At 39.1% G+C, this 26,252-nt stretch overlaps 1 protein-coding gene across 1 annotated transcript in view; it reads right to left on the bottom strand.

Annotated features, from left to right (window-relative positions):
- Abi3bp (ABI family member 3 binding protein) overlaps positions 1-26,252 on the bottom strand; it is a 158,111-nt gene that overhangs the window by 108,466 nt on the left and 23,393 nt on the right. The window contains exons 3-6 of the mRNA XM_051191629.1: positions 18,934-19,002; positions 14,613-14,745; positions 3,181-3,362; positions 2,324-2,379 (exon numbers count right to left, since the gene is read on the bottom strand). Of these exons, the coding sequence (XP_051047586.1) occupies positions 2,324-2,379; positions 3,181-3,362; positions 14,613-14,745; positions 18,934-19,002 (440 nt within the window). The remainder of the gene's footprint in view (positions 1-2,323; positions 2,380-3,180; positions 3,363-14,612; positions 14,746-18,933; positions 19,003-26,252) is intronic.

Below are 26,252 nucleotides of genomic sequence, written 5' to 3'. Positions count from 1 at the left end.
CAAAAAATATATACTATGGATAAGCAAGATAAACTCTTGTTAGCTACTTCAAAAATCATAAGTTGAGATAATCATCTTAGAAAGAAATTTATCCATTCATACTAAAGAGCCTTAAAAACCTAAATTGTTAATAAGCATTTAATTATATCAAATTAAAAATAATTAAAATGTCTATAACCTGGAAACCAATTCAATAATAATGTAATTTAGATGGACAAAAGAGTGCCAATCAAATGAGGCCAAGAAGAAAGCAGTCATCACCATCTCAGTATCTGACAGCTGACAGGGTAGACCAATTCAAACTTAAGATAAAGAGCACTGTACTCCTATCAGGAAACAATGAAGAAGACAGCACTATCCTAGCCCAAATTTGGAGTACCCAATTTAGGAAAATTCCTAAAATGCTACCAATAAATCTACCATATGTTTTTTTCTCCTACTAAGAAAAAAAAAATAAATTTTAAATTTCATCTTACCCCATCAAACACAAAAGATCAAGGGAACAACCAAGGAATGCTAGAGCCGAGTTGGAGGGATTTTCCTGTTGGTGGATAGCATGGGGGGTTGCCGATACCCAAAAGACTCAACATCCTACTCCACAGATACTTGCACAGCCATGTTCAATGATGCTCTGTTCACAACAGTCAGGAAATAGAAACAACCTTATGTTCTTCAACTGACAGATGAATATGTGGCAATATATACATTACAGAATACTATTTGGCTGTGAAAGAAATGAAATCATGAATTTTGCAGGTAAATGGATGGAACTAGAAAAGCCCATAGTTTGGTACCCAGACCCAGAAAAACAAATACAACATGTTCTCTCTCATTGGAGGCTCCTAGTTCCAAATTTTCAGATGTGAGCACACACCCTGGAGTAATTACAGGGGAAAGTTAAAAAGGAACTAGTACCATGATAATGGAGTTGGGGATAGAGAAGAAATAGCTGGGTCCAAGTGATCTGACTAGAACAATGAGAAAGACTAAACACACTAAGCCCTTTCGTGCTCATATGACTGAAGGGTACATTCTCAAGCTGTATAATTCCAACACACAGCCCATTCTCTCAACCTGGAGCCTCATCTACCTGCTCAGTAACATAGCACCTTTCACTTCATACCTGAGTATGTGAGATGACATGCAAACATCTCTCTCACTGATGGCTTTAACACCTTCCATTAGACATAAATGACAGAATGACTTCTGAGGACCCATTGACCAAACTGAGGAAATGGTGAAGACATGTAGACAGACCCTTAGGGCTTCAGTGAGGACTGGAGGTGGGAACACACAGAGCAAAGGTTGGACAACATTTTCAAAACCAAACTGGCTGCTTATCATTCCAAATGGAGAAAGATTTGAATGATGGGGGACACCCTTCTGTATGTATGATTCCTTATTGGTTGAGAAATAAAACACTGATGGGCCAGTGGTTAGACAGGAAGTATAGGTGGGTCCACCAGATGAGTCTCCTCTGGGGAAAAGAGGCAGAGATGAGAGGCCAGAGAGACACCATGTAGCTGCTAAAGGAGTAACATGCTGGAGCATTCTCCAGTAAGATAAGACCACGTGGAAATACTTAGACTAACAAAAATTGGTTGATAATTAAGAGAGAGCTATCTAATAAGATCCTGAGTGACTGGACAAACAGTTTATGATTAATATATGCCTCTGTGTGTGTTTATTTGGGAGCTGGCAGAATGAAAAGTCCACCTACATTTGAACTTTATCAGTGCACATAGAACATGTAGCTATCCATCAGCTCTTAAAGTGTCATAGAAAAAAACAGCCTATTCAGTGGCCGGAAGACTGCATTTGATTCACACTAGGTGGCCTCCAGCTGCCTTTACCTCCAGTTCCAGAGAATCTGATGCCCTCGTGCCCTCTTCTGGCACCTGCACAAGCGTGGTACATGCACGCGTGCACGCGCGTGGGCACACACACATGCACACACTGCGTGCGTGCATGCGCGCGCGCACGCACACACACACACACACACACACACACACACACACACACCACCACCACCACCACCACCACCACACCACACCACACCAGAATAAACAAACACTCAAAATACTCTATTCAAATACTAGAATAACTGCACTGAATCTCTGAATTGTAGAGCTCCAAACAAACTAGAAAGGGTTTGGGAGCATGTTTCTATCATTTTCCAAACAAAAAGCAGCTTATCACCCAGTGTTGAGTTGATAACCTCAGTTTCTCACAGTACGTTTGTCCCTCTCATCTAAGTAAAAACAATGCAGATATAATTATTTTTAAGCAAAAAGAAAAATCTTAAAAATAAATTGGCACCTACCACTGTGTGGACTTGGTCATACGTGCTTTGGATTTTCCCGTTTACTTTGTTTTTACCTGAAAACAAGAAGGAAACGGCGTTATTTTTATTCTTCTTACCCTTTAATCAATTCCAGCTCACTGCGGGGACAATTCCAAGTCTCACTCTCTATTTTAGCATGTAGCTTCATTTACCATCATTTTCAACATTGATTCCAGTGATGTGTGAGTACAAAGGTAAGGAAGAGAAGTTCAGGGCTCCCTGTAGTAGGCTGTGTCCACTTCCATTTGCCTGCTGTTAGTATTCAGGCATCTGTACTGGCTTACCCTTAGGGTCCTGACAGAGTATGTCCTCAGCTGCAGCCGTTAAGAGCACTCCCTGTGCACATTCACTGTGTTTCCTTATAAAAGGCAGACCTTGCCCATCTCCCCTCTCTGTCCGCCTCTCTGCCCACTTCTCCCTTCTTTTCCAATAAACCTCCCATGTGATCCTGTTGTATGGCGTGACTCCTTCCTGCCATTTTGTTTTGTCTTTAAAATTGTAATACCTACCATGCTGTGGGCTATTTACACAAACTGGCATTTTATTTGTTCAGCTTAGATACTGTTCATAGGTCAAAGATATATTTCAAAGAACTACAGTGACATCACTGGAAACATCAAGTTGTTCATTATCTAGTTTTAAAAAATCACATTATAAAAATTCTGAAATATCAATATTTAAATTCTGTTCCTTTTGTATTTTCTTAAACATTAGAACATGTTAAGCATTGGAAATAACTGGAAATCAATTCATTTCATATTATACAGCTAGTGAAGTGGTTTAAAGTAGACAATTAGAAAAGAATAAAAGCTTTATTGGGTCAAGCGGACACTCACTTCCAACGATAGTCTTATGGTTGAAAATCTTGCTCCAAATTCCACCTTCTATGTTGTCTTTCACTCCAAATTCATAAACTGTGTTGGGCTTGAGATTTTCCACGATTGTTTCAGTGGCTGGACAGAGTTGAAAAATCCATTTCTTCTCTTTATCTTTTTCTCTATATCGAATTGTATAGAATCTGTTGAATAATGAAAATATGATGTTTGAGAAACACAGGGAGATGCAAAGTATAGTTCTATGTTTCTAAGATTCATTTTGTGTATGTGCACATGGATCTCAATTAGTGTATGTGCACATTGTGTATGCAGGCACATTGTGTATCTGAACCCAGAAAACATTGCTGGATCTCTCAGGACTAGGATTGCAGGTGTTTACAGGGATGCATGGCTTATTACACAGTTGGTCCTCATGAGGGACAGTTAAGAGCTCTCAATTGCTGAGTCGCCTATCCAGCTCCCTCAGGTTTCTTAACACAAGAAAACTTCAACCAGAAGACTCCATTAAATGTTGGACTGTTCAAATTTTTTAAGCTTCAGAGAACCTGTGTGCTTTTGTACTAAATTTTAAACTTCAAGTAGGGTTGCCATGTAGCACCACAATTGGGTGCCAACAGAACTTTAGAATTCTCAGTACAATTATTAGCTATTTGGAGAAACGAAAGAGAAAATGACTTGATTAGTGATCCCTTTCCAGCTTCATAGAGAACAGAACTTAGGTGTTACAAATAGTGTACTCATTCAAGCCTTCTAATTCCTTAGAAAGTGTATCAGAAGTAATACATTTCAATTTGGTTAAAAATAAATAAACCTAAGAATTTGTGATTTTATAGATATATGATTTTTTTAGGAGTAAAACACAATTATTATTGCTTTAAAAAAGCAAAATTAATAATTAAGCTTTAGGTACAATAAGAATGTAGAACATACACTTAAGATCGCCATTATATACTTGCTTCAGGCTGTACAATCTTCTAATTTAGGTGTCATGGTAGGCTGGTCCTCAGCTATGCTTTGCATGTCTAGACTATGCTAGGCTTAACTGTCTCGTTTAATTATCACAAAAAATATCCTGAATGGCAGAAACTATTTATCCCTTTCATGAATGTAAACACTGTCTGGCTTTTCCAGTATGGCCAGTTAGTATCTTTTGCCTCAGGTGATGACAGAATGAGAGTCCAAACAAAACTCAATTGGTGATGGTTTTTAACAACCTCACTAAGCCAGGCTGTAGGTCAGGAGTGAGTTTCACACTACGGTACAAACTGACAAAAAACAGACTGATACAGCAGGTTGTCAACACAGGTGTACACAAATGTCACACTGGATAAAAAAAGCAAACTGCAAAGCAAACTGCATACTATCACATCATTTTAGAACTATGAACATGAATTTTTCCACATTATCATTCTTAATGTTGAAGGAGGTAACAATAGTGGGAGAATGTCATATTTATAGTAGAGATTTGACATCTGGTAAGCTGGCTAGGAGATAAATATTACCAGGTGGCACTCACAGGTGATTCCTTTTTACTTCTAAATAAACATGTCTAACCATGGAAAAACATAATAGCTGAACATATGCCGATGGAAACTCACAATAGGTTTATACTACTTTAGGGCTTTAAAAATACCTTTACATGTTTTTCCACAAAATTTAGAAAGATTCCCCCCAATGACTAAGTTTACTTGAATGCTCTTTAGTTTCTCTAGACATGCTCGCTTGAAGATACAAATACAGTTGCCTAGAATCTTGGGAAGTGAGGGCCAGGACTGAAGATAAAATGTGGACATTGCAAAATAAAAACACAGAACCTTTGTTTTAAAGTATCTGAGAATATTCAGATAGCAACAGCAGGACATTAAGCCAAACTTTAGCACTTCTATGTGTATGTAGGGGAGAATCTGTGCTGGGCATAGGCCTTAGAGTTCAGAAACTAAGGGTAGAGCCTTTGTGTATACAGCCTACTTTCTTACTAGTTGCAGAGCCTGGAAATGCTTGCAGTCAGTCACTAGCTTGCTTTTTACCAGTAAAAGCCACTCTTGAGCTCCAATCCCCCATTCCAAAACAGCAGAAAGCCCAATGAGTGAAAGGGATTGTTCCAGCCAGAACACTCACTGCTACTAGTAAGAAATGTTATATGATAGAGTCCTCTGTGTCTTGTAAGTCAAAATCTCAACAGTGGTTTATAAAATGCATTGTTTGACAAGTATGCTACATGGAATTCTTGTTTCCCTCCCCCTTTCCACCCGGTCCTGGCGCTTAAAGGACCTTAGAGAAATGCTGAGAAGCTAAAATCAGAGCAGATGGGTCACCGCAACCCCGCCTTTTTTTTTTTTTTTTTTTAAGCACAGATGTATTTCTGAGTACTTAACTCCAGGCATGAGTCAGGATCCCATTGTTGGCTGAGCAGCCAAGGGTTAGATCCAAGGCTTTCTAATCAGCTTGATTTTATATATATAGCATTCCAACAAAGAAAATGTGACAGAATGCTCCATGGTTTTCAAAGATCCTCCACTTCGTGAAAAAAAAAAATTCAACCTGTAAAATTCTTGTATTTCAATTACAAAATCAATTACAAAACAAATTTTCTCTCTCATACTAGATTTTTCATGTTTACAAGCTTACATGCTTCCTCCTCTATAACAGTCAAACTGGCCCTTCTCAACACTAAGTTGATAATTGCATAAGGTAGGAGGCTTCTAAATCTTCAAGAGTAGGTGTTATGCTGAAAGTAGTAAATTGAATCCTTCTTGATTTTAAAACAAACTGTGAACCTCTTGAGACTGGACACTGCTCTATAACAGTGATGACACACAGTGGGTGCTCCCCATAATGACTGTGCAATGAAGAGAATGGATGTCTAGCTTCTCCTCAGGTCATTTAGAAATTAGACTGTAAGTGCTCTCACTGTAGTATTTTAACCCCCCCCCCCCCAGCAAAGACCAATTTAAGCTATTGGATCTACAATTAATTTTGCAAATTTTTCCTAAGGCCCACTTAACAAAATAAACCATCTTCCTAAAACTGTCACAAGTTATGGCAAAATACAATAAAAGCTTGCTTGTGTTGAAGAAAATCTGTGATTTTTACTCATTTATTCCTGTTAGTCTGTTGGTAAAATCTTAGCAAAGCAAGAGTACAGAAGAGGCCATAAATCAGCCACAGCTGGATAATCAAACTCTTTATCCTGTTTCCTGAGTCCTGAGCTCTGCTTCTGTTCTACCCTGAATTCTCTTTGTATGCTTGTGCTTCGCAAAAGTAACTGAAAGCAAACATAAAATGACCCAGAATCAGAGAACTGTCAATTTAGTATTGTTTAAGGCTTTTAACTTGTTTTACTGTATATTCACCCTATTAGTCAACATTTTCCTTGTTGTCTGAGAACATTCAGGATCATCTGCTGGTTGTGTGAGTTTTTGCAAATGGTTTGGAGCACAACCATATAGAGAGACTATGGGTCTTTTAAAAATACAGAGCACATGCTGGAGCACAGTGATTCTCACTTGCAATAGAAGTACTAAGTCTGGAGGACCATGAGTGCAAGGCTATCCTGGGCTACACAGCAAAAGCCTCAGGGGGGGAATAAAACATGGTGCCTTAAAAAGTGGGTAGTGGCTTGACCATTAGCCCACTGACAATAGCAGCATAACCTCGGGGAAGCTGTTCCTTCATACAAATAAATTTTCTCAAAAGGTTTTGGATTAAATGCCTTTTGATTCTCTGTTTATAGACATTTCTTTCATCAACAGATTAGGTATTTTATTCTAAAACCCTCCATGAGGCAAAAACTAAATTTGTGAAGTAGCCGCTGGCAGTGAACTATACTTGGGGGGAACAACAAAATGAATTTGTTTTTTGCAAATTTCCCATTGTTAGCCACTGCACTTTTTCAGCAAGACTTGCACTTGATACAACTGTATTTCCCAAAACACGTGCACTATATATTTTAGCCATGCTTGTTATCAAAGTATTCCTCCCAATATCCCCTTTGTCAATATTCTTTCTTTATAGTGACTGGATAGAGATTCTGCTCTCACCCCATCTTTTCAGTTATATCTCCCCTTTAATTTCGGGAGAATACATTTCTTGGTAATTTATACCACTTTCTTACTTTGTAAGCACATCAACTTTTCCTTTTATCTTCCAAGGAAGGCATGTAGGTATTGTGCGATCTACTAAAGCAACCATAACATGAACTCTCTCTGAACCCTGTCACTGTATTTCACTACAAGCATAATCTACCTTTTTCCACCTTCTTATAATAAAAAATAACCATGTTCTGTTATACTCTGGTGTATGACATCTTTAGCAGACTGAGTCTTCTAATGATAAAATACAATGAACGAAGTAAGCTTTCATAGGTTTCACATCTACCTTAAAAATCTTCCCTGAGTCCAGTCCTTGCATAATCCAGATTTCTTTGAATTTCTGAGTTCTTTATCCCTTCATGTCTAATCTTGTTTCAGGCCCATGCATTCCTCCCAACATTATTTCTTGTGCACTCATCTTTTCTATTCTTACCAAGCATTTAGCATATTATCGTTGAATGTTTGTAGTAATTTTCAAACATCTGGCCAATAATTCTATAGAAAAGATGGTAGCTTAGAAAATACTACTGGATTTAGTAATGAATAGATCACTGATGACAAACATTTCAGTGGAAAACATAGGGAAGAGGGATGTGAGCCAATAAAAACTTATGGGGATGCTGTAAAAATCAAGAACATGAGAACAGCCTTAAAGATTAAGAAAAGAGATTGAAGTGTGGAAGACAGAACAGAATCAAGGGAATGTGGCTGTGAAAACCTTTAGTCCATTTGCACGCAGGAGGAAGGATACCAGCGCCAATGAAGGGGACAACTGCAAGAGAAAAGAGACTGACAACCAATGAACAAAAGGCTAAAAGGATGTGGGAAGAAATGGAATGAGGAGTACTGACATCAGAAGTGTGATCCTTTGGAAGTGAGGGATATGAGCAGAGGTCAAGACGAGTATGGGATGAAGGAGTAGACCTCCTCAGCATTGCTGGAGGTACTGTGGACTACGGTATGGAAAAGAGCCAGGGACACAACACAGCCAGTGTGCTTCTATCGGGATATGGAGTACAGAGAAGTGCTTTTGTTGGGACCATCTATGTGGGAACAGAGAAGGAAAAGATAAAGACACAGATATGAATACTTTGCCCAAGCAAAACCAGTATGATTTTGGGCCCTTAGACATTATAGAAAATGAAATACAAAAAGTAAATGAATGTCCAAGTTTGGGTGTAAGAACTTCAATATATTTCAAAGTAATAAGAGAAATGAGATGATATTTCCAGGAAAAAAAAAAGTTACCAGTTCAATTTTGTCAGGTCGATTTTGAGATAATAGTAACACATAACAGAAAATGAGGATAGTTCCCTGCTTAACCATTTAGCTCGTGTTTACCACCCACCTGGGGACATGAGTCCTACTCTCCCAGAATACTTCACTGATCCAGGTTCACTCAAGTGAGACAGGGGGAAAGAAAGCCTACTACTTAGGAGGTCTAGGAGAAAAAATTATAATAATAAAAGTTACCATTCCCTCTTGAATAAAAAGAATGCTAATTTTATACTAAACAAATAAAACATGAAAATGTTAAACAGATAAACAAGTTGCTCAAAAAGCAATCTTGAAAGGCTAGAAGAATGGGGAAGACAAGAATCAGTCAATGTTAAGTCAAATTTTGACTAAAAAAAAGAATCTTATCCGTTCTCTACGTCAGCTTAGAAAGTTACCTTTTGGTCTTAAGACTAAAAACAAACATTACCTTCTTCCATTCAAGGACCACTGAGCACAAAACTGTAGACAAAACACATCTATTTTCCAGCATGAACTGGGGAAAAGGATCCAAAATCGTGGAAGACCCAGACAGACTGCATGAAAGCAGGGCTAGAAATGGACTGAAAAGCTAGAGCAATAGCCCATGAATACATCGAAGCTTAAAGAAGAGCATGGGTATCCTTATTGGAAACTTACTAAGTCAGAGCTCTGATATGGAATACCCAAAGTCAAGAAAGAAGGGAACAACTTGTCCAAAACGTTCTCTGCATGGGATAACGGAGGTTTCTAGAAACCAATGTGAAACAATTTTTATAAATCAGTTTTACAGAAGGTTCACTGGTTTAAAGCAACTCCATTTGTGTTTCTGTGGCAATCCACAGGCAGTCAGATTCCAGTGGCTTTTAAAGAAAGTATTGCTTGAAAGAAAAATCTCAGCTATATTAGTCTTCTAATTTTCAAGACATAATCATCCCCTTTAAATGTTATTATTTATTCTAACCAATTAGACTGCTCCAACCCCATAAAAAGGCAGCGAGACTATGAGGGTTGACTTCAAGTCTGTTTCTAACTATTTGCAGTTCTGGTAGAGGCACTTGGGTGTTTATGTGTGCGGTATTTCTGGTGCTTTTAAACAAGTACTGCCTGGTTTTCTTGACACATTAGACAAAAGCTTTAGAACGGGGAGCTCATTACTAACTGTGCTGAGCTGGAAGCAAAGATGCCTGCAAAAGCAGACTCTACAAGTACTTAAAATGTTCCTTTTAAGCCATGACTCTTTAATTCTTCTTCAAGTCAGTCTTAACAGGTCCCTGTTTTCCCAACTTAGACTTGAGAAGATGTAGTCATTTTGACATGATACTGAACCTTTTGAACACTTTACTCAAAGCAGAGTTTTAAATACTGTAATTTGATATACATGACTACATTTATTTAATGACATGGGCAGGGCCAGAATTGATGAGCCAGGGGTAAGGGTGAGATATATTTACGATCTGAGTCAGACAAGTCTTAGAGTCTATGGCCTAGCTCTCCGCATCTGCTCCGATGTTTTCTAAATCCTCTGTCCATCTGGGTTGCCAACTATGGCAACCTCTGTCTATCAGAACTTAAGAGTAAATAAATTCTTCAGGGAAAGGTCAGCATTACTCAAGTATAAATAAAGGAAAGTCACAAGGCACTGGAAGACACTTGCTGCACATGCTCCAAGAATTCCCCTGGCTGCTGCTGATCTTGGTGGAACAGATCACCCCAAGGATTCAAGCAAGCAAGTTGAGCAACCATTAAAACCAAAGGGCATTTTGCTGTAAGACTATCAAACCCCCTTCCTCTTTTGCTTCTCTTGCTCACTCCTCTTTTTCTCTTCTTCCCTTTTTGTGGTTTTGCTTTTGTTTGCGAGGGGTGGGAGCAACTAACCCGCACATTATTTTCTCAGGGTTGGCATACTGAACTACTTGACTAAAAACTGGAATTATTGTCAAACAAATATTCCGTTTCAAGAGTATTTTCCAAGTAAAATAAGTCATGGGCTTAGTGGTGGGTGAAATAAGGAATATTTTAGATTTTTTTTAAACATTTAATTTTTTTTTAAAAGAGTTTTGGAAATAACCATCTATGTGCTTTTTTTTTCTCCCAAGTATTTTATTCCTTGAGGACCATGGTCACAGGAAGGAAAATTTGGTTTCATTTCTTTACAGCTCAGATTCCCTAATCGGAGTAATTTTAAAGGTACTTCTGAGAACTTGCAAAGACCTTAAAAGGCTCAACTAATGCCTGTTGGAAACAGGATCAAACACCCATACATAAACACTGAGTCGAACTAGAACCCAGATGCAGATGGAGAGGACAAGACCAGGCGGCAGAAACACATAGAGACAGCTTACCTGAACAAGGAGGAGCTAATGGGCCACCAGACTGATAGCTGGGAAGCCAGCATGGGACTGACTCAGGCCCCCCTGAATATGGGTCTCAGCCAGAAGGACTGAGCAGTCTAAGGGACCTCAGACAGTGGAGCCAGGATGTATCCCTGGTGCACAAAAGGACTTTGTGAACACATCCCCCATGAAGAGATAACTGCCTTAATCTAGAGACAGGAGAGAAGCCCTAGTCCCTACTTCACATGACCTGTCAGATCTACATGACCCCAAATGGATGGCATTCCCCTACATATGGAATTGGGTTGGGGGGATGGGAGGGGAGGGTGGTTAGAGTGCATGTGAGAGGGCAGAGAGGGTAAAAGGGAGGGAAGGAGGGAGAGAGGGAGGGAAAGAGGGAAAGAGGGAGGGAGGGAGGGAGGGAGGGAGGGAGAGGGAACTAGAATCGACATGTAAAATAATAAATTAAAATAAAAAAATGCTTTGACTCCAAAATTTAAGTTGAAGGACAAGTTACTGGGGAAAAGGATTTCTATTTTTGTTTCCACAGAAAATGAAAAGATGTGGATTCCTTCCAGACTAATGTGGTTTGATCAAGCCAGACAGCCTGAAACAGAGTACCAGATGATCCTACATTCAAAACAGCTGGACAAAGCAGCCTTACAGACTACAGCCAGGATTTCTGAATCTTCGAATCCCTCACGACAGTGCCCCTTACCAGCAGGAAGTAGTTTGGAAAGAACAACGCCCAAATTCCCAAATATTGTCTATAAATGTTTGTTTTCATTTAAATGGACTTTGTTATATAAAATAAATTTAAAAAATTTAAAAAAAAAAGGCTTTTCATTTCAGCCCAGTTTAAACAAGAAAAATAAAACCAGACAAAAATAATATCACATCCCAAAAGCTCAGTTATCCTTAGTGCAAGGTAAGTGCACATTCAGTGTAATAGGTCAGCACTACTCCATGAGAGCTACCATGAAAAATGCCACAACTCAAACCACTGAAGAGGATTCACAGCAATCAGAGAGCTCCCAGCCTTCATAAGGCAATGTAGATGAAGTCAGAAAGATTAATATACATCCTACATGTACTCCCCCAATGAAGCCACTCCAACTGGAGATAATTCTCACCCAAAAGACTAGATCATATACATGAAAATGTTTATAGAAGCTATAGTCATAAAAATAACCATAAATACATTTTGTTATTTTTATTTTATTGCATTGGTATTTTGCATATGTGTACACATGTAGGTCATATGTGCGCAGTGCCCTCAGAGGACAAAAGAAGGTACCATGTCTTCTAGAGCTGTAGGTAAAATGGCGATGAACTGCCATGTGGGTGTTGGGAATTGGAATTTGGTCCTCTGGAAGACCTGGCAGTGCTCTTAACCACTGAGCCATCTCCCCAGCCTCATCAATACAATTCTTGTACCCAACAGAATATATAACAAACTAAAATATTCACATTACTAGAATGCTACACAGAAATAAAACAGGAGTAGATTTTTGACACCTGTAATGTTAGAAATGAAATTCAAAGGCATGCTGAAGGAATGAAGACAGACCAACCCTCCCAGGCAATGTGATTCCAACTATGCAGATTTCTAGTAAACTAATCTATATTGATAAAAATCCAATCAGGGGATGTTTCTTGAGGAGGATACCTTCTGGACTTCTATTTGTTTTTATTAGTTATTTGAGAATTTCATACAATATGTTTTAATCATATTCATCACTCTCTTCCAACTCCTCTCAGATCGATCCCCACTTCTTACCCACAGAGGCCAGCAAAGTTACTAGACATCACAAGCTAATAGATAAATAATCCCAGTGCAAGCAAAGGGTTTCTTCCTTTGCTTGTGGGCCAATGAGCTCCTACAGACACCAAAACATTATGGGCACTGGTCTTGGTTACCCTTCAGAACTTGAAAATCAAGACCCTATTGCCAGAGTCACAGAACATGGAAAGAGCAAGCTGACCATGATCTGGAAGTTTCATCCCTCCTGGCTAGATTTTCTGGTGGTTGGAGGTGCTGTGCATTCTACCAGAGAAAAACCATCATCTTACCTAGCTGTGATCAATGAGCGCTACAAAAATGACTGGCCTTGCAAGATGTATTCACCAGTGAAATTGCGGAATGAACATTATGGTAGTAACCAACCACTTTCTGTTGGATTTAGGTCTCATACCAGAGGATGAAACCCATACCTGGCACCATTTCTAAGCCAGGAACCTTGGGCTAGATAGGCCATAGGCCATCAGCAAGAACCTAGTACCAGTATATTGCTAAGGGACACAGTATTAAATAGATTCCTAATTATTTATCCTTATACCCATAGATGAGTGCACCTCTCAACCCTCAGAGAAACATCTATTTGCAGTAGGTGATAACACAAAGACCCACAAATGCCCAAGGTTCAGAGAATAGGATTTCTGCATTCTATTTTTTAATGTTTTCAAATACAAAATATCAAAATTTATAACTCAAACTGCACAAGTTTTATAGGCTTTACTGTGTTTAAATTACAACTAATGTTCTTTTAATTTTAAAGTAAGAATGCAACTTTTCTCAAATTTGAAATAATTTCTAGGGTATTGAAAACAAGAACTACAGAAATCCTGTTTTAAATGTCCCAAAGCTTGAGGTTTTTGCAAATTTGAGCAGTTACAACTTTTGAAATTTGATACTTCAGTAGTAAATATTTATGAGAAGCAAATATTCTGTATAAACCATTTAGGATCATGGTTCAGTGTTTAGCACACTGCTCATTTCAGACAGCGCCAAAGACTGTGTTGGGTTTAGGGATAAGTGAGTTGCAGTTGTCAAAAAACATAAGTGACAGTTTTTACCTCTTTGTGTCTCTGCTTAATTCTCCTGTGAGCACATCTAGTTTTCTAAGCCAGTTTTCCTTGGTATCAGTGGGCATCAGAACCATCTATAACTCTTGTTGAAACACAAATGGTTGAGACCCACACTCGATATCTCACCCAATGAAGACTGGGGGCAGGGGACCTTCAGTTTGCATGTTCCATGTTCTCCAATGACAAGTGATACAACCTGATCTGAGGCCACACTTCCAAGAGTTCTGCTTCAGACACTCTTGAATTTTCAGATCAAAGATCAAAATTTGGGAGATGGAGGAAGGAAAGTCAGTGAGTTCAAGATCACTTGAGCTACAGAGTAGGAGCTTAACTCAATGTGTGTGGGGTTTTTGTTTGTTTTTAGTAGTGGAGTTCATTAACAACTGCAATTATCATTAAAAAATAAGTAATTTTAAAAAAATCAAATCGACAGAGCAAAATAAGTCAGATTTAGTAGTGAGTAAAATAAGGAATGTTTCTGATTATTTGAAAGGATACATACACATGCACATACACACACAAGTATAGACATACTTGTATGTATCTCCCCTTTAACTCTTTAGTTTACTCCTCTATGCTCTCTGCATGATACTGCTCATTCTGCAAGATAGTGCCCATTTGATATTTGTTCTTTCCCCTCATATTTGCTCATTTGCTGATAAACATACATCCATATATTCTCTACTCAGATCATAGCCCTGCCAATAGCAGGATCTCCCCATCCTAGATTATCTACGTACCCCTCATAGCTAGAACAATTCTGTAGCTAATATGTGATACGTAAATGCTTAGGGTCCAAAAGTTTGTACAAATTTGTCTAAGCATGTGTCAATACCATAAAAAACTATATAATGAAAAATAATTTCTATTATGGGGGAATTACCTGTCATTGGGACAGTGACTTGGCAACGTCCAGTCATGGTGCGGATTGATGAGGAAACCCCAGGACAGGAAGACTGAGCTTGGGGACAATGTACCAACCACAAGCTGGAGAGGTTTTCGAGAGCGAGATTTACCTGTGGAGGCAGAGCACAGTTAACTCCAGACACATTGCACATCATGTGACCCAACCCCAGGTCCTCCTTATCTGCCCCCACCCCCATAATGTCTTCCGAAAAACTTTTAAAAATTAAGTGAAAACAAAACAAAAGCCACATTGCACCCCACCATCTCTCCCACCATCTCCAACGCCTCCCATTTATCTTGGTGTCACTGGGAACTTCGGTGAGGACACTGTGCCTTTTGACTGATGTTTTGAGTAAAATGCATGCATGCACAAAGACTTGGAAAGATGATAGTCCTTTCCCTTTTGGTTTAGCTTTTATCATGTCAAGATTTTTTTGAGTCATTTCTGGGCTTTATGAGAAGGCTTTTTAAAATTAAGCAATTCTTTGAGACCCTTACAGCTTTTTATATAGTCTACAAAACTGACTTTTGTTCATGAATTTCAACATGAATCAAAGGAAATGCTTTATTGATATTGGGTGTACATATATATATATATATATTGCAATGATACCTAGCTTTAGTTTTCCTGTGAGTCACATAATTATAGAGGTGTTGGCTAGATTAGTGAAGTGAACACCTCGACACAAGACACATACTTCCATCTCTGTGTGTCTACATTCTATTTGCTTCATTTCCCTCACAGATAAATTGAAAATGCGCCTTTTACACAAGTGGTCCTCATCCAGTGGGTCATGAGCTTTTTGTGGTTTGCATATCATATATTCTACATACCAGATATTTACATTACAATTCTTAACAGTAGCAAAATTAGAGTTACGATATGGAACTATATTAAAGGGCTGCAGCATTAGGAAGGTTGAGAACCAATGTTTCAGGCTGAATTAATATCTTCCAAAAAGAATGTAACATAACTATGGAAGTTGTATGTTATATTTTTAAGAATCCTACCTTAAAGTGTAAACTGCCTTGATATAATACTATAATTGGCACATGCTTACAGTAAGCACACAAATGTAAGGTGCACACACTTTAAATAACACTGTCAAGGTAGGAATAATACAGAAAACACAGATATTCTGATGGGACTAATTGATTTGGAAAATAACACAAGTTATGCTAATGATTGATTATAGAGACTGCTCAAGCACATGGGGTAGGGTAGGAGTGTGGGGGTAGGCATTTCAATTTAAAAATTATTTGAAACTATAGAGGTGGGAAGATAAGAAAAGGAAGGATCCTGAATTTCAACCTGGGAAATATAATCAAAATTGGAAAAATAAGTCTCATGAAATTGTATCCCTACTGAGTTCCCTTCTTACTTTATAGACTGGGAAGAACTGTTTTCTCAGTCTTGGGCAGTACATCGCAGTGCCTGGTACCTTTATTAAAGTGTATAAGACAGGACCCTATGAGTGAGTGTAATGGTGACTATTTGAATCAAATGCTCTTGAAAAGTGTCATTCTGTTTAAGTTCTGTCTGTCAATTAGGACTCCAGGAAGAAAGCCTCTGACATGAATTTACATAACCTAGTGATATAAAAATGCTGTGTCCTCATGCAGTTGGGGTATCATATCTTCCAGTACCTGCATACATAGTGTAATGCTCAAAGAAGAGTAAATCTATAACCTTAAACATCTGGTATTTCTTTATGATGCAGTATCAAACACCTTCAACTTTAAAAAAAATAAACAGTAAAGTTTTATTACATATGGTTTTATGATTTGAGTGAGTGTCCCTGTGCTAAAGGCTTGGTTTGCATTCCATGCTGTTACTGTGAGTTACTACAAGAAGTAAGCCATAATAGGAAGGGTTTAGACCTTTGGGGTCTGCCCTAAAAGGGGGATTTGGAATCCCAGTCTCTTTCCCTTTCTCTTTCCCTTTTTGCCTTCTGATCATGAGAAGAACATTAGCACCCTAAAGAATGGAGCTCAATGATTATGGACTCAAACTTCTAAAATTAAGGTTATCCTGGGTATTTGACCTCGTAACAGAATTCTAGAAACTTAACTAGGGAAGTTGGCCTTTTAATGTGGTCTAAAGTCACTTATGAAGATCATAATAGTTGCTGGCTGCAAACATGCATGTACCTCTTCTCTGTAAACCTTTCAGATGCATCTGTCATCCTGCCTTGCAGATGCTGATTTAAATGACCTACAGTTGACCTCCAAGGAGAAGAGATAAGAAGAGTCTTGATTGAGGTGGGGGCACACACGGTTGGAAACAAACACTGAGGAGATTATACTATTCTTCCTGTCTGAGTTGACTGAATATAATACAACAAAATTATTTTAGAGATGAGCAATAAGGGCCAGAAAAAGTCTCAAGGGTGTTCCAAGTTACACAGAATGCAAGGTAAAAAACTCCTATTTGGGTTTCCTTGATTATTTTCTAATTTCCTTTGTAGTGAATCCTTGGCTCTGCTCACAGTGTGTGAAGAGACAAAATGCAGCTTAGAGTTGAAAAATGTATATTTCATTCCCCAAGGGATCCTAGGCTTACATGTTCAAACAATTATGTCACTAACTTGGTGGTTTTAATATAAAAAAAGATTAGCTAATTAGAATCTATGTGGCAGATGCAAATGTAAAACAAATGGAGGTGATTCCATTAGTCACTGCATCTCTCCCAGATGCAGAATAAAGCCAGGCATCGTAGCCATTGCCCCAGAGGAAAGGTGGACTATGGTGTGCTGAGCACAATGACACAATTTCCTGAGCTAGGGATGAGGAAGTGAGAAATAATTTCCACAGCCAGTGTCAGAAACTTTAATGAAATGAAGGTAGAAGTTATTACTTGAACTATAAAATCTCAGTGGTCTGATTTTTATTTACATGTAAATTTGTATTTCTATGACCAGGGTTATATGAGCAAACAGTGAGTAGCCAAAAAAAAATCACATTCGAAGACACCACAATCACATTTGACCTTATTGATTGTTCAAAATTTTGAAACACTAGTTTTCTTCTTTGCTTCAAGATAATAGGCCGTGGAGGGGGATATATATGTGTGTATATATGTATGTATGTATGTATGTATGTATGTATGTGTATATATTTTTAATATATTTATCAACTATATGTATGTATGTATATAAATATATATCAAAATGCTCAATCATCTGATGCTACTTGTAAAAGAAATAATGGAAGTCAAGGGAAAGGAGAGAAGGGTGTTGAAAATTGATTTCCCATGGCCAGTCCTGAGCTGGTACAGAGTACAAATTCAGAGTGGCCAAGGCCCCTATGCTTGGTGTGGCAGAAGTGTCAAATGCTATCCCTCCCAGCTTCTTTCTCCAGATAAGCAGAACAAACAAACATAGAGATGCTTTTTTGCATGTCATCCAGGATTGCTCAAAAGGCAAATGTAGTTAGGGAATTGTTGAGTGGAGAAGAATTCACAGTAGAGAAAGCAGAGCAAACCTCTGTGGTTAGTACTGTCCGCAGGAAGGAAGATGCTCTGTTAGAGGACACAATGTTTTTCTTCAGAGCAATGCTCGAATAAAGTCTTACTAGCTAGACATGGCAAACTTTTAATCTTATGTCTTCAGTGTTTTTTGTTTTTTTTTTTTTTCCTGTTGCTGAGGTTAAATACCCCAGCAAGAGCAATTTAAAGGAGATAGGTTTTATTTTGGCTCACGATTCAAGGGTAATTCATTCAAGGCAGAGAAGTTGAGACAGCAGACATTTGAAATAGCTGGTGTACCCTCTACAAGCAAGACGCAGAGAGTGACAGATCCATGCACTCAGCCAGTCCCTTCCTTTTACAAGGTCTAGGACCTAGGCTCAGGGAACCATACTGTCTGCTGTTAGGTTTTCCATCTTGATTAACTTAATCGACATAACCACTCACAGAAACACTTAGAGGCTAAATAATCTCTAACAGGTGTGCCAAGAGGTGATTTCAGCTCCTGTCAAGTTGGCAACAATATCACAGTCATATCAAAGTTTTACTTTCATTCATTCTTATTCACAATAACCAAGGTAAAGAGAACGTGTAGCTATCTAAACCTCAGTGTAGGCAGCGGCAAGCAGTGGCAATGCCAGTTTATGCTGAGAGCAGTGTCTAAGCCAGGCCATGCTGCTCGTCTAACAGGTAAGCTGCAAACTCAGGACTGATACCCTCTACACCTACATTGCTAAGACATCTCCACGGCATTTCATCTGTGGCGTGTGGTAGAAGATGAAGTTGCACTGTGAATAGCTAACTACAAGGAAATCCAGTGCAAGGACTGTACCTGAACATGACTTCTTCTGGCTGGGAGGAGGAGCGGGTCGCACAACTATCAGATACTTCGGTTCCGCATCTGAAACAACAACAACAACATTACCTTTCAGCAAAATCCTCCCAGGACCAGCAGAGGAGTTGGCACACCCATGTCCTAAATGAACATTTCCTGATGTTAAACTCTCTGACCCCCCCCCACCAGTGTATAAGACACAAGGATTGGAAAATTAATACTTTCTAAAAAGCCCATTAAGCTTTAGAAATAAAAATTAGATCCATATTTCCAAACCCAAATGGGCGGGGATGGGGAAGAGGTCTTTAAAAAGAACACGCTATGCAGACCTTTCTTTTTTCAGTAAAATCTTATTAACTTGCAAGTGAAAACATCACACAGCTAGTTTAAGGAAACCACTCAAAATAAAATACCCACCCAGTCCCAAACGCTATGCATCTCAATGAATATCTAACTGTCAGAATGTTCATTCTGAAGCTATGTGGCTTTCCTTAAGGTTTTACACTTTCACTACCCATTATATTCTTATTTATTTATCCAACACTAAAAATGAAAATAAAATCCTTCAAGTTGAAAATAGAAAAAAAATTAGCTTTATGTCATCTTTTATGACTTATGTGTTCTTTTGCCTGAATCGCCACTTTCCATAGCATCCACTGTCATCCTCCTGAAAAGCCATTCTCAATTTATACTATACCCACATACTCATTTATATATACCCCTGCATGTATGTATACTGTACCCACACACTCAGTTACATATATACACCTGCATGTATGTATACTATACCCCCCTCATTACATATTACCCTGCATGTATGTTACTATACCCACACACTCAGTTACATACATACCCTGCATGTATGTATACTATACCCACACACTCAGTTACATATATACACCTGCATGTATGTATACTATACCCACACACTCAGTTACATACATACCCCTGCATGTATGTATACTATACCCACACACTCAGTTACATACATACACCTGCATGTATGTATACTATACCCACACACTCAGTTACATATATACACCTGCATGTATGTATACTATACCCACACACTCAGTTACATACATACCCCTGCATGTATGTATACTATACCCACACACTCAGTTACATATATACACCTGCATGTATGTATACTATACCCACACACTCAGTTACATATATACACCTGCATGTATGTATACTATACCCACACACTCAGTTACATATATACACCTGCATGTATGTATACTATACCCACACACTCAGTTACATACATACCCCTGCATGTATGTATACTATACCCACACACTCAGTTACATATATACCCCTGCATGTATGTATACTATACCCACACACTCAGTTACATATATACACCTGCATGTATGTATACTATACCCACACACTCAGTTACATACATACACCTGCATGTATGTATACTATACCCACACACTCAGTTACATATACACCTGCATGTATGTATACTATACCCACACACTCATTTACATATATACACCTGCATGTATGTATACTATACCCACACACTCATTTATATATACCCATGCATGTATGTATACTATACCCACAACTCAGTTACATATATACACCTGCATGTATGTATATGTACCACATGCTTTCCTAGGGCCCTCAGAGGTCAAAGGGGGGCATTAGATCTCCTGGAACTGTAGTAACAGATGGTTGTGAACTACCACATGGATGCTAGGAACCAATCCCTGATCCTCTGCAAGGGCAGCAAGTGCTCTTAACCTCCAAGTCATCACACCAGTTATATATAATTTATTTATTGATTCTTTGAAATTTTCAAACATGTATACAGTATATTTTAATAATATTTAGCCCCTACTTCTCGCAACACCTCCTGGGTTCAGTCATGACCATGCCCAATTTTATGTCTTCTTTTATGCACTCCACTGAGTCCTATTTTACTGCCCTATATGCACAAGAATGGGCCATCCACTGGAGCTTATCATTGAATAGTATGTAGGTCCTAAATTATGTAAGTAAAATTATGCTAAGCCCTATTAGATACTACACTTAATCTTAGCTAAAAGGCTAAGAAGCAATGTTAAAGAGATGTGAGCTTATTCAATAAGCACTAAGGATTTATGAAAATGCCTTTTTAAAAACTAATGTATCAAAAAAAAATTAATGTATCCAAGATGACTGCTTGGTAAAACATACACAAACAAAAACCCACCTAGGAACTGAAAAATAGTATTTCACCAACAATTATATTAGACTAACTGGTTGATGAGTTATTACCCTAATATTTTTTTTTTCAGGAAATTTGGGGCCTGGGACTTCTAATTCATTAAATTTAACTTGTCTGCTGCAGTCAACCAGAGTTGAGAACCACTTGCTCAGGTAGACCTTTTTGTTTTATTTTTGTTTTGTGTTTACATCTCTCCCTTGTGGATCTAGAAGAGGCCTTCTTATCTAAGGCTTTACAGAGCCATCTTCATTTACATGGCTGGCATCTCTAACATATTATTTACTGAGGTAAGCAACCTCGGCAATCCCTAGAACTCACCTCAGGGCTGTGTCTGTTGCATAGATACATCATGACAGATGAACACATAGCCATATAACCTCATGAACACAGATAAGGCATGTTCAAGCCTTCAAAGAACCCAATGGATTTGAAAGTGTATCTTGCTTATTTGAAACTCCCTTATGAACTGCTCAACTCAAATCCAATAACAGGACTATAGTCACCATTGAGTGAGCTTACTAGGGTTGTGAAACAATTTAGTTGCCAATAAACTACTATGTAATAATGCTTTCTATGTGAAACTGTTAATAAATTTATAAACTAATGACACACCATGTTGATCCTACACATCCTATGAAATTAACTTGTGTAATAGTGTGTTCACCTTCACAGGTGTGCAATATACACAGTTGCATCCTTCACAGGGTCCCCATGTTTGATTTAGATCTGATCACCATCTAGAAATTCTTTTTATTTTTACTTCTTTTGTGTGTGTGTGCACGTGCATGCACATGTGTGTGGATGTCAAAGGACAACTTGTGGAAGTCAGTTCTTTCCACCATGTGGATTCCAGGGATTAAACTCAGGTCACAGGTCTGAGGAGGGGAGGAAATCACATTAAGTTTCTGAATCATTTCACCAAACCCCTGAAAATTTTAGCACTTTGATCTTTGAACTTAACTTTGCAAAATTAAGTCTCATGGGATACTGGGGCATGTGTGGGAACAAACTTGTCCATGGATTTCTTCCTCCTTTTTCACATAAAGCATTCCAAGTGCAGGAAACTCCAGATTCCATGAGACCCTGTCTCAAAACTAAGGGGTAAAGTAGTAGAAGGTACTCTAAGCAGAGTTCTGGCTTCCACAAGAATGTGTGCTGGTCAGCATGCCTGCACACATATGTGGGCATATACCTCACACACAATAGAAGAGGACAAGCAAATCTTACCTGAGGCTAAGAAAGAGAATGTGGAAGGAGACAGTGACAGCCCCAACATGGAATGCTCAAGCCAGAATTCGCTTCCGTGAGAAATAAGGTGATGTTTAAAGAAACACAAACCAACAAGAAACCTCTTTATGCACAGTTTTGCTGTGTTAGCCAACATGGAAGAAAATGGAAAGACGGGACAATTCAATTCCCTTTCAGCTCTCCCTCACGAGTTGAAAAGAACATCCAAAGGATGAGCATGCCTGTGTCAAAGGTGAGTAAGAGTTGAGACACACATTTTGTGCAGTTTTCCCACAATTCTGCTAAACTCCCACACATGCCGGAACTACAAAATACTGACTGTGCACTTACTTCTAGCCTTGCTGTTGAGATGGAAAGGTTGTCAAATTCACACCAACATTTCCCCAAGAAAATCGTAGACCACTCTCATTCATAGATACCACTGTAAAAGGTCTTTAAAATATATTGTCCAAGAGAAGCTACTCTAATCAGGTGTAGATTATTACAGTGAACAGACACAAGGTGGATTTGGAAGACTATCCATAGGTCTTAAAACCACAAATGACAAGATGCAAAACCAAGTTTAAGTGTTCTCTTTGGGGAGAACACTAATGGGACAGTTTTCTAGACATCTGAGGGCTCCTGCTGCTCACTGGGATGAACAGTTATCCGGAGACAAAGGATCATGGCAGTCACAAGTTCACGGGAAAGGCTGAGCAGAGTTAGCAAAAGAACATGGATATCAAGAGCCCATGGGGAAAGCTGAGCAGAGGCATTAGTGCTGTGATAACTTCACAGTGGTTACTGAGTTATGAATTCAGTTTAGTAATTTCAGTAAGTTATTTAGATTACTAGTTTTCTGTTAGTTACACAGAAAAAGAGTATCTATGGAACTGTAATTATCAGAAACTAAGTGAGTGCATGTTTTAGTATATTTCCAAGTCTCTATAGGAAGACTTAATGGACTGAGCTGAGGCTAGACCTGGCAACACTTTGAGTTGGAATAAATGGAGCTTTGCATGAAGAATGGAGAAAACTCTTAGGAACTGGAAACCAGTATAGGCCATAAACACAAACCACAATCCACCGGTTTTTTTTTTTTGTTTGTTTGTTTTTTTGTTTTTTTTTGTTTTTTTTTTTTTTTTTTTTTTTTTTTTTTTTTTGCAAACCTCTTTATTCTTAAGTAGAAAATGAATAACTATTTACAGAACCATATGTGTTTTAGTGTGGATCAATAAACTTTTCTTTTTTTGCCTCAACAAATCCTGCACTATTTGGTAAGTATTTCCATCAAATATTACAATATCTTTTAAATGATGAACCTGTGCCCAGTTTCACAGAACACACTGCTATGCCCCTAGGTTCAAAGAAAACACTGGCTTCCTCAGCCTTTAGGAATGGAATAACACCAAAGTGTAAAAGATCCACAGAAGTGTAGCCAGCCCCATCACAGAACCACCGGCAATTCAGAAAGGACTTGGATGCTAGCCACAGAAGGGGATCGAGAATATTCACATGCCTTGTCACAGCTTAGATCTGCACATGCCATATAACAAGTCTGCAGGGCTGATGACTCCAGTGACAAGCAGCCCCTGCTGTCCTTGCAGTGGGATGGGCGGGTCTTAAAACATGGAAAGGGAGCTCAGGGAAAGGGGAATGCCTCCCTGATTGAGTGAAAGTGCATTGGCAGTGTGTAAAAACCAGCAATTGAAGCTTGCTTCTCCTGATGACTTCAACCTGAGACTGCTCCCCTACAGAGCCCTTCTCCCAAACTAGCTAGCCCCTCCTCTTGGGCTATACATAATACATGCTCTGAGGTTCCTGGTTGTGTAGTAGGTGCCTCTGCCACGTGACCCCTGTGTGTGTGTGTGTGTGTGTGTGTGTGTGTGTGTGTGTGTGTCTGTGTGTGTGTGTGCGTGCGTGCGTGCCTGCCTGCCTGCCTGCCATTTCTTTATTTCCTTGTTGCCTCAGTCAGGTTTCCAGGATCAAGGCATGCTGAGCACAGTGAGCAGGGACTGGTGACTCTTGGAGACAAGACTATTGGAATCTGAACTAAGAAGGTGAGGGGTGTGAAAGGCCAAAGCACAAAAGCTTAGGTTCCAACATCCCTACCCTCGGGGGCATGGGATCACTTACTAGATCACATAGAACATCACTTACTAAATGAAACATAAAGAAAACTAGGAATTAAAGTGATAATAGCTCATTTATTGAACATAAGATCCTCCAAGAGTACTTGTCACCTGCTCACGAAGCCATCACTGATCCTACCTTCCACTCCCTGTCCCTGAACACTGGGTACATCTGCTACCCTATCTTGTATCCTGTGGCCTAGCACAGAGCCTGGTACATCTCATCCAGCCCCTGTCCCAAACTAACTCTCCTTCACTTTCCCTCTGTGACAGATTCTCCCCCTGACATCACAAATACTTAATAACAGATTTCCCTGACCCATTTGTCCTAACAGCCAGTACATACCCTTTCCCACTTACCAAGCCTGGCAGCTACTACATTGCTGGCTTTCTTGCCTGTAGTGTTTCCTTGTCTGTTCTTCTCTGTGGACCCCACAGAGACGCTCAGCATGGGAGTTGCTGTTTGTTGTCTGTTAGCTGCTTTAGTGTTTATCTGGGGCTAGAATTTGAAGGAGAGCACATTCTGGTGCATACACATTTACCCATGAACTCTGCAACATTTAACATTGTCTATCTAGAAAGGGCTAGTGAAAGATCAGGACATGTTTTCCCCAAAGAATAGTGTCCAAGGTTAAAGACTTCAAAGCAGGGTGTTGGTTCCCCCAACCCTTTAAAAATTGCTCTAGTTGCCATCAGGTAGGGGTACAGTGCCAAAAATGGATCTCTGAAAGGAGATGAAAAGAACTGGAATACATGAATGCTGTGAGGCTGAGAAGCAATGTGTTGTGGTTGGCTAAAGACCAACATAGATCTGGAGTCAGCCTGCTGCTGGCATAGTCCTAAACCTCCAGAGATCCACGGTCTTCTCTGGAATAAAGAAGATGCTGTTTACACTATCTGTTCTACAGGGCAACTCCCAGGAAAAACTGACCCATTCCTTGGCCTAGTACTTTGAGAGAACTCAAAAATCATTGAGTTGATGAAAATCTCCATCCCAGCTACTGCGCCAACCCCACCCCCCATTTGGTGGGTGGACACAGTAGAGAACTCATAGTCAACACCATCCCTTGATTTCCCTTCTCACAGGGCATCATCAATGGCAGAGTAAAGTTTGGGCTGTCACTGAATGATCAGACTGTAAAAAATCTGAGGGTAAAAAAGAAAGGACGGAAGGAAGGAAGAAAGAAAGAAAGAAAGAAAGAAAGAAAGAAAGAAAGAAAGAATGGAAGGAAGAAAGGAGAGCTGAGGGTCATGCTGAGAACTCTCAGCTTTCCCTTGCAAATAGATCAAGCAGGCACCTTTCCAACTACTGAGAAAATGAAACACATACTAGTTACTACACCAGGCAATAGGTGTACGTCTTGACATTGACAGGCAAACCAGGCATTGACCAATAGTAGACTCATCCCTAAACTCAAAGAACTGTTTCTCCCAGAGTGTACCACAGCAGGTCACGAGAGATGCTTTGTTTCATTGACAATGAGCCTTGGATTGGAGGACTGAGAATAGTTCAAATTCATTGAGTCTGGTTATCACACACATGGGGATAATAAGACCCAGCTCTGTCTCTGGGATTAGGATTGTAAAATAAGACACAGGTGAATACATGCACAAATATAAAAAAACTCCAATCTGACCACATCATAAAACAATAAAACCAAATGCAGCTTTGCATGGTATGACACTGAGTGTGCTGGGCCAGTAACCCATTCCAAGAGAAATAACACCAC

The sequence above is a fragment of the Phodopus roborovskii genome, unplaced genomic scaffold (genome assembly GCF_943737965.1).
Source record: "Phodopus roborovskii unplaced genomic scaffold, PHOROB, whole genome shotgun sequence".
Taxonomy (NCBI): Eukaryota; Metazoa; Chordata; class Mammalia; order Rodentia; family Cricetidae; genus Phodopus; species Phodopus roborovskii.
This window is presented reverse-complemented; position numbering and strand designations above follow the sequence as displayed.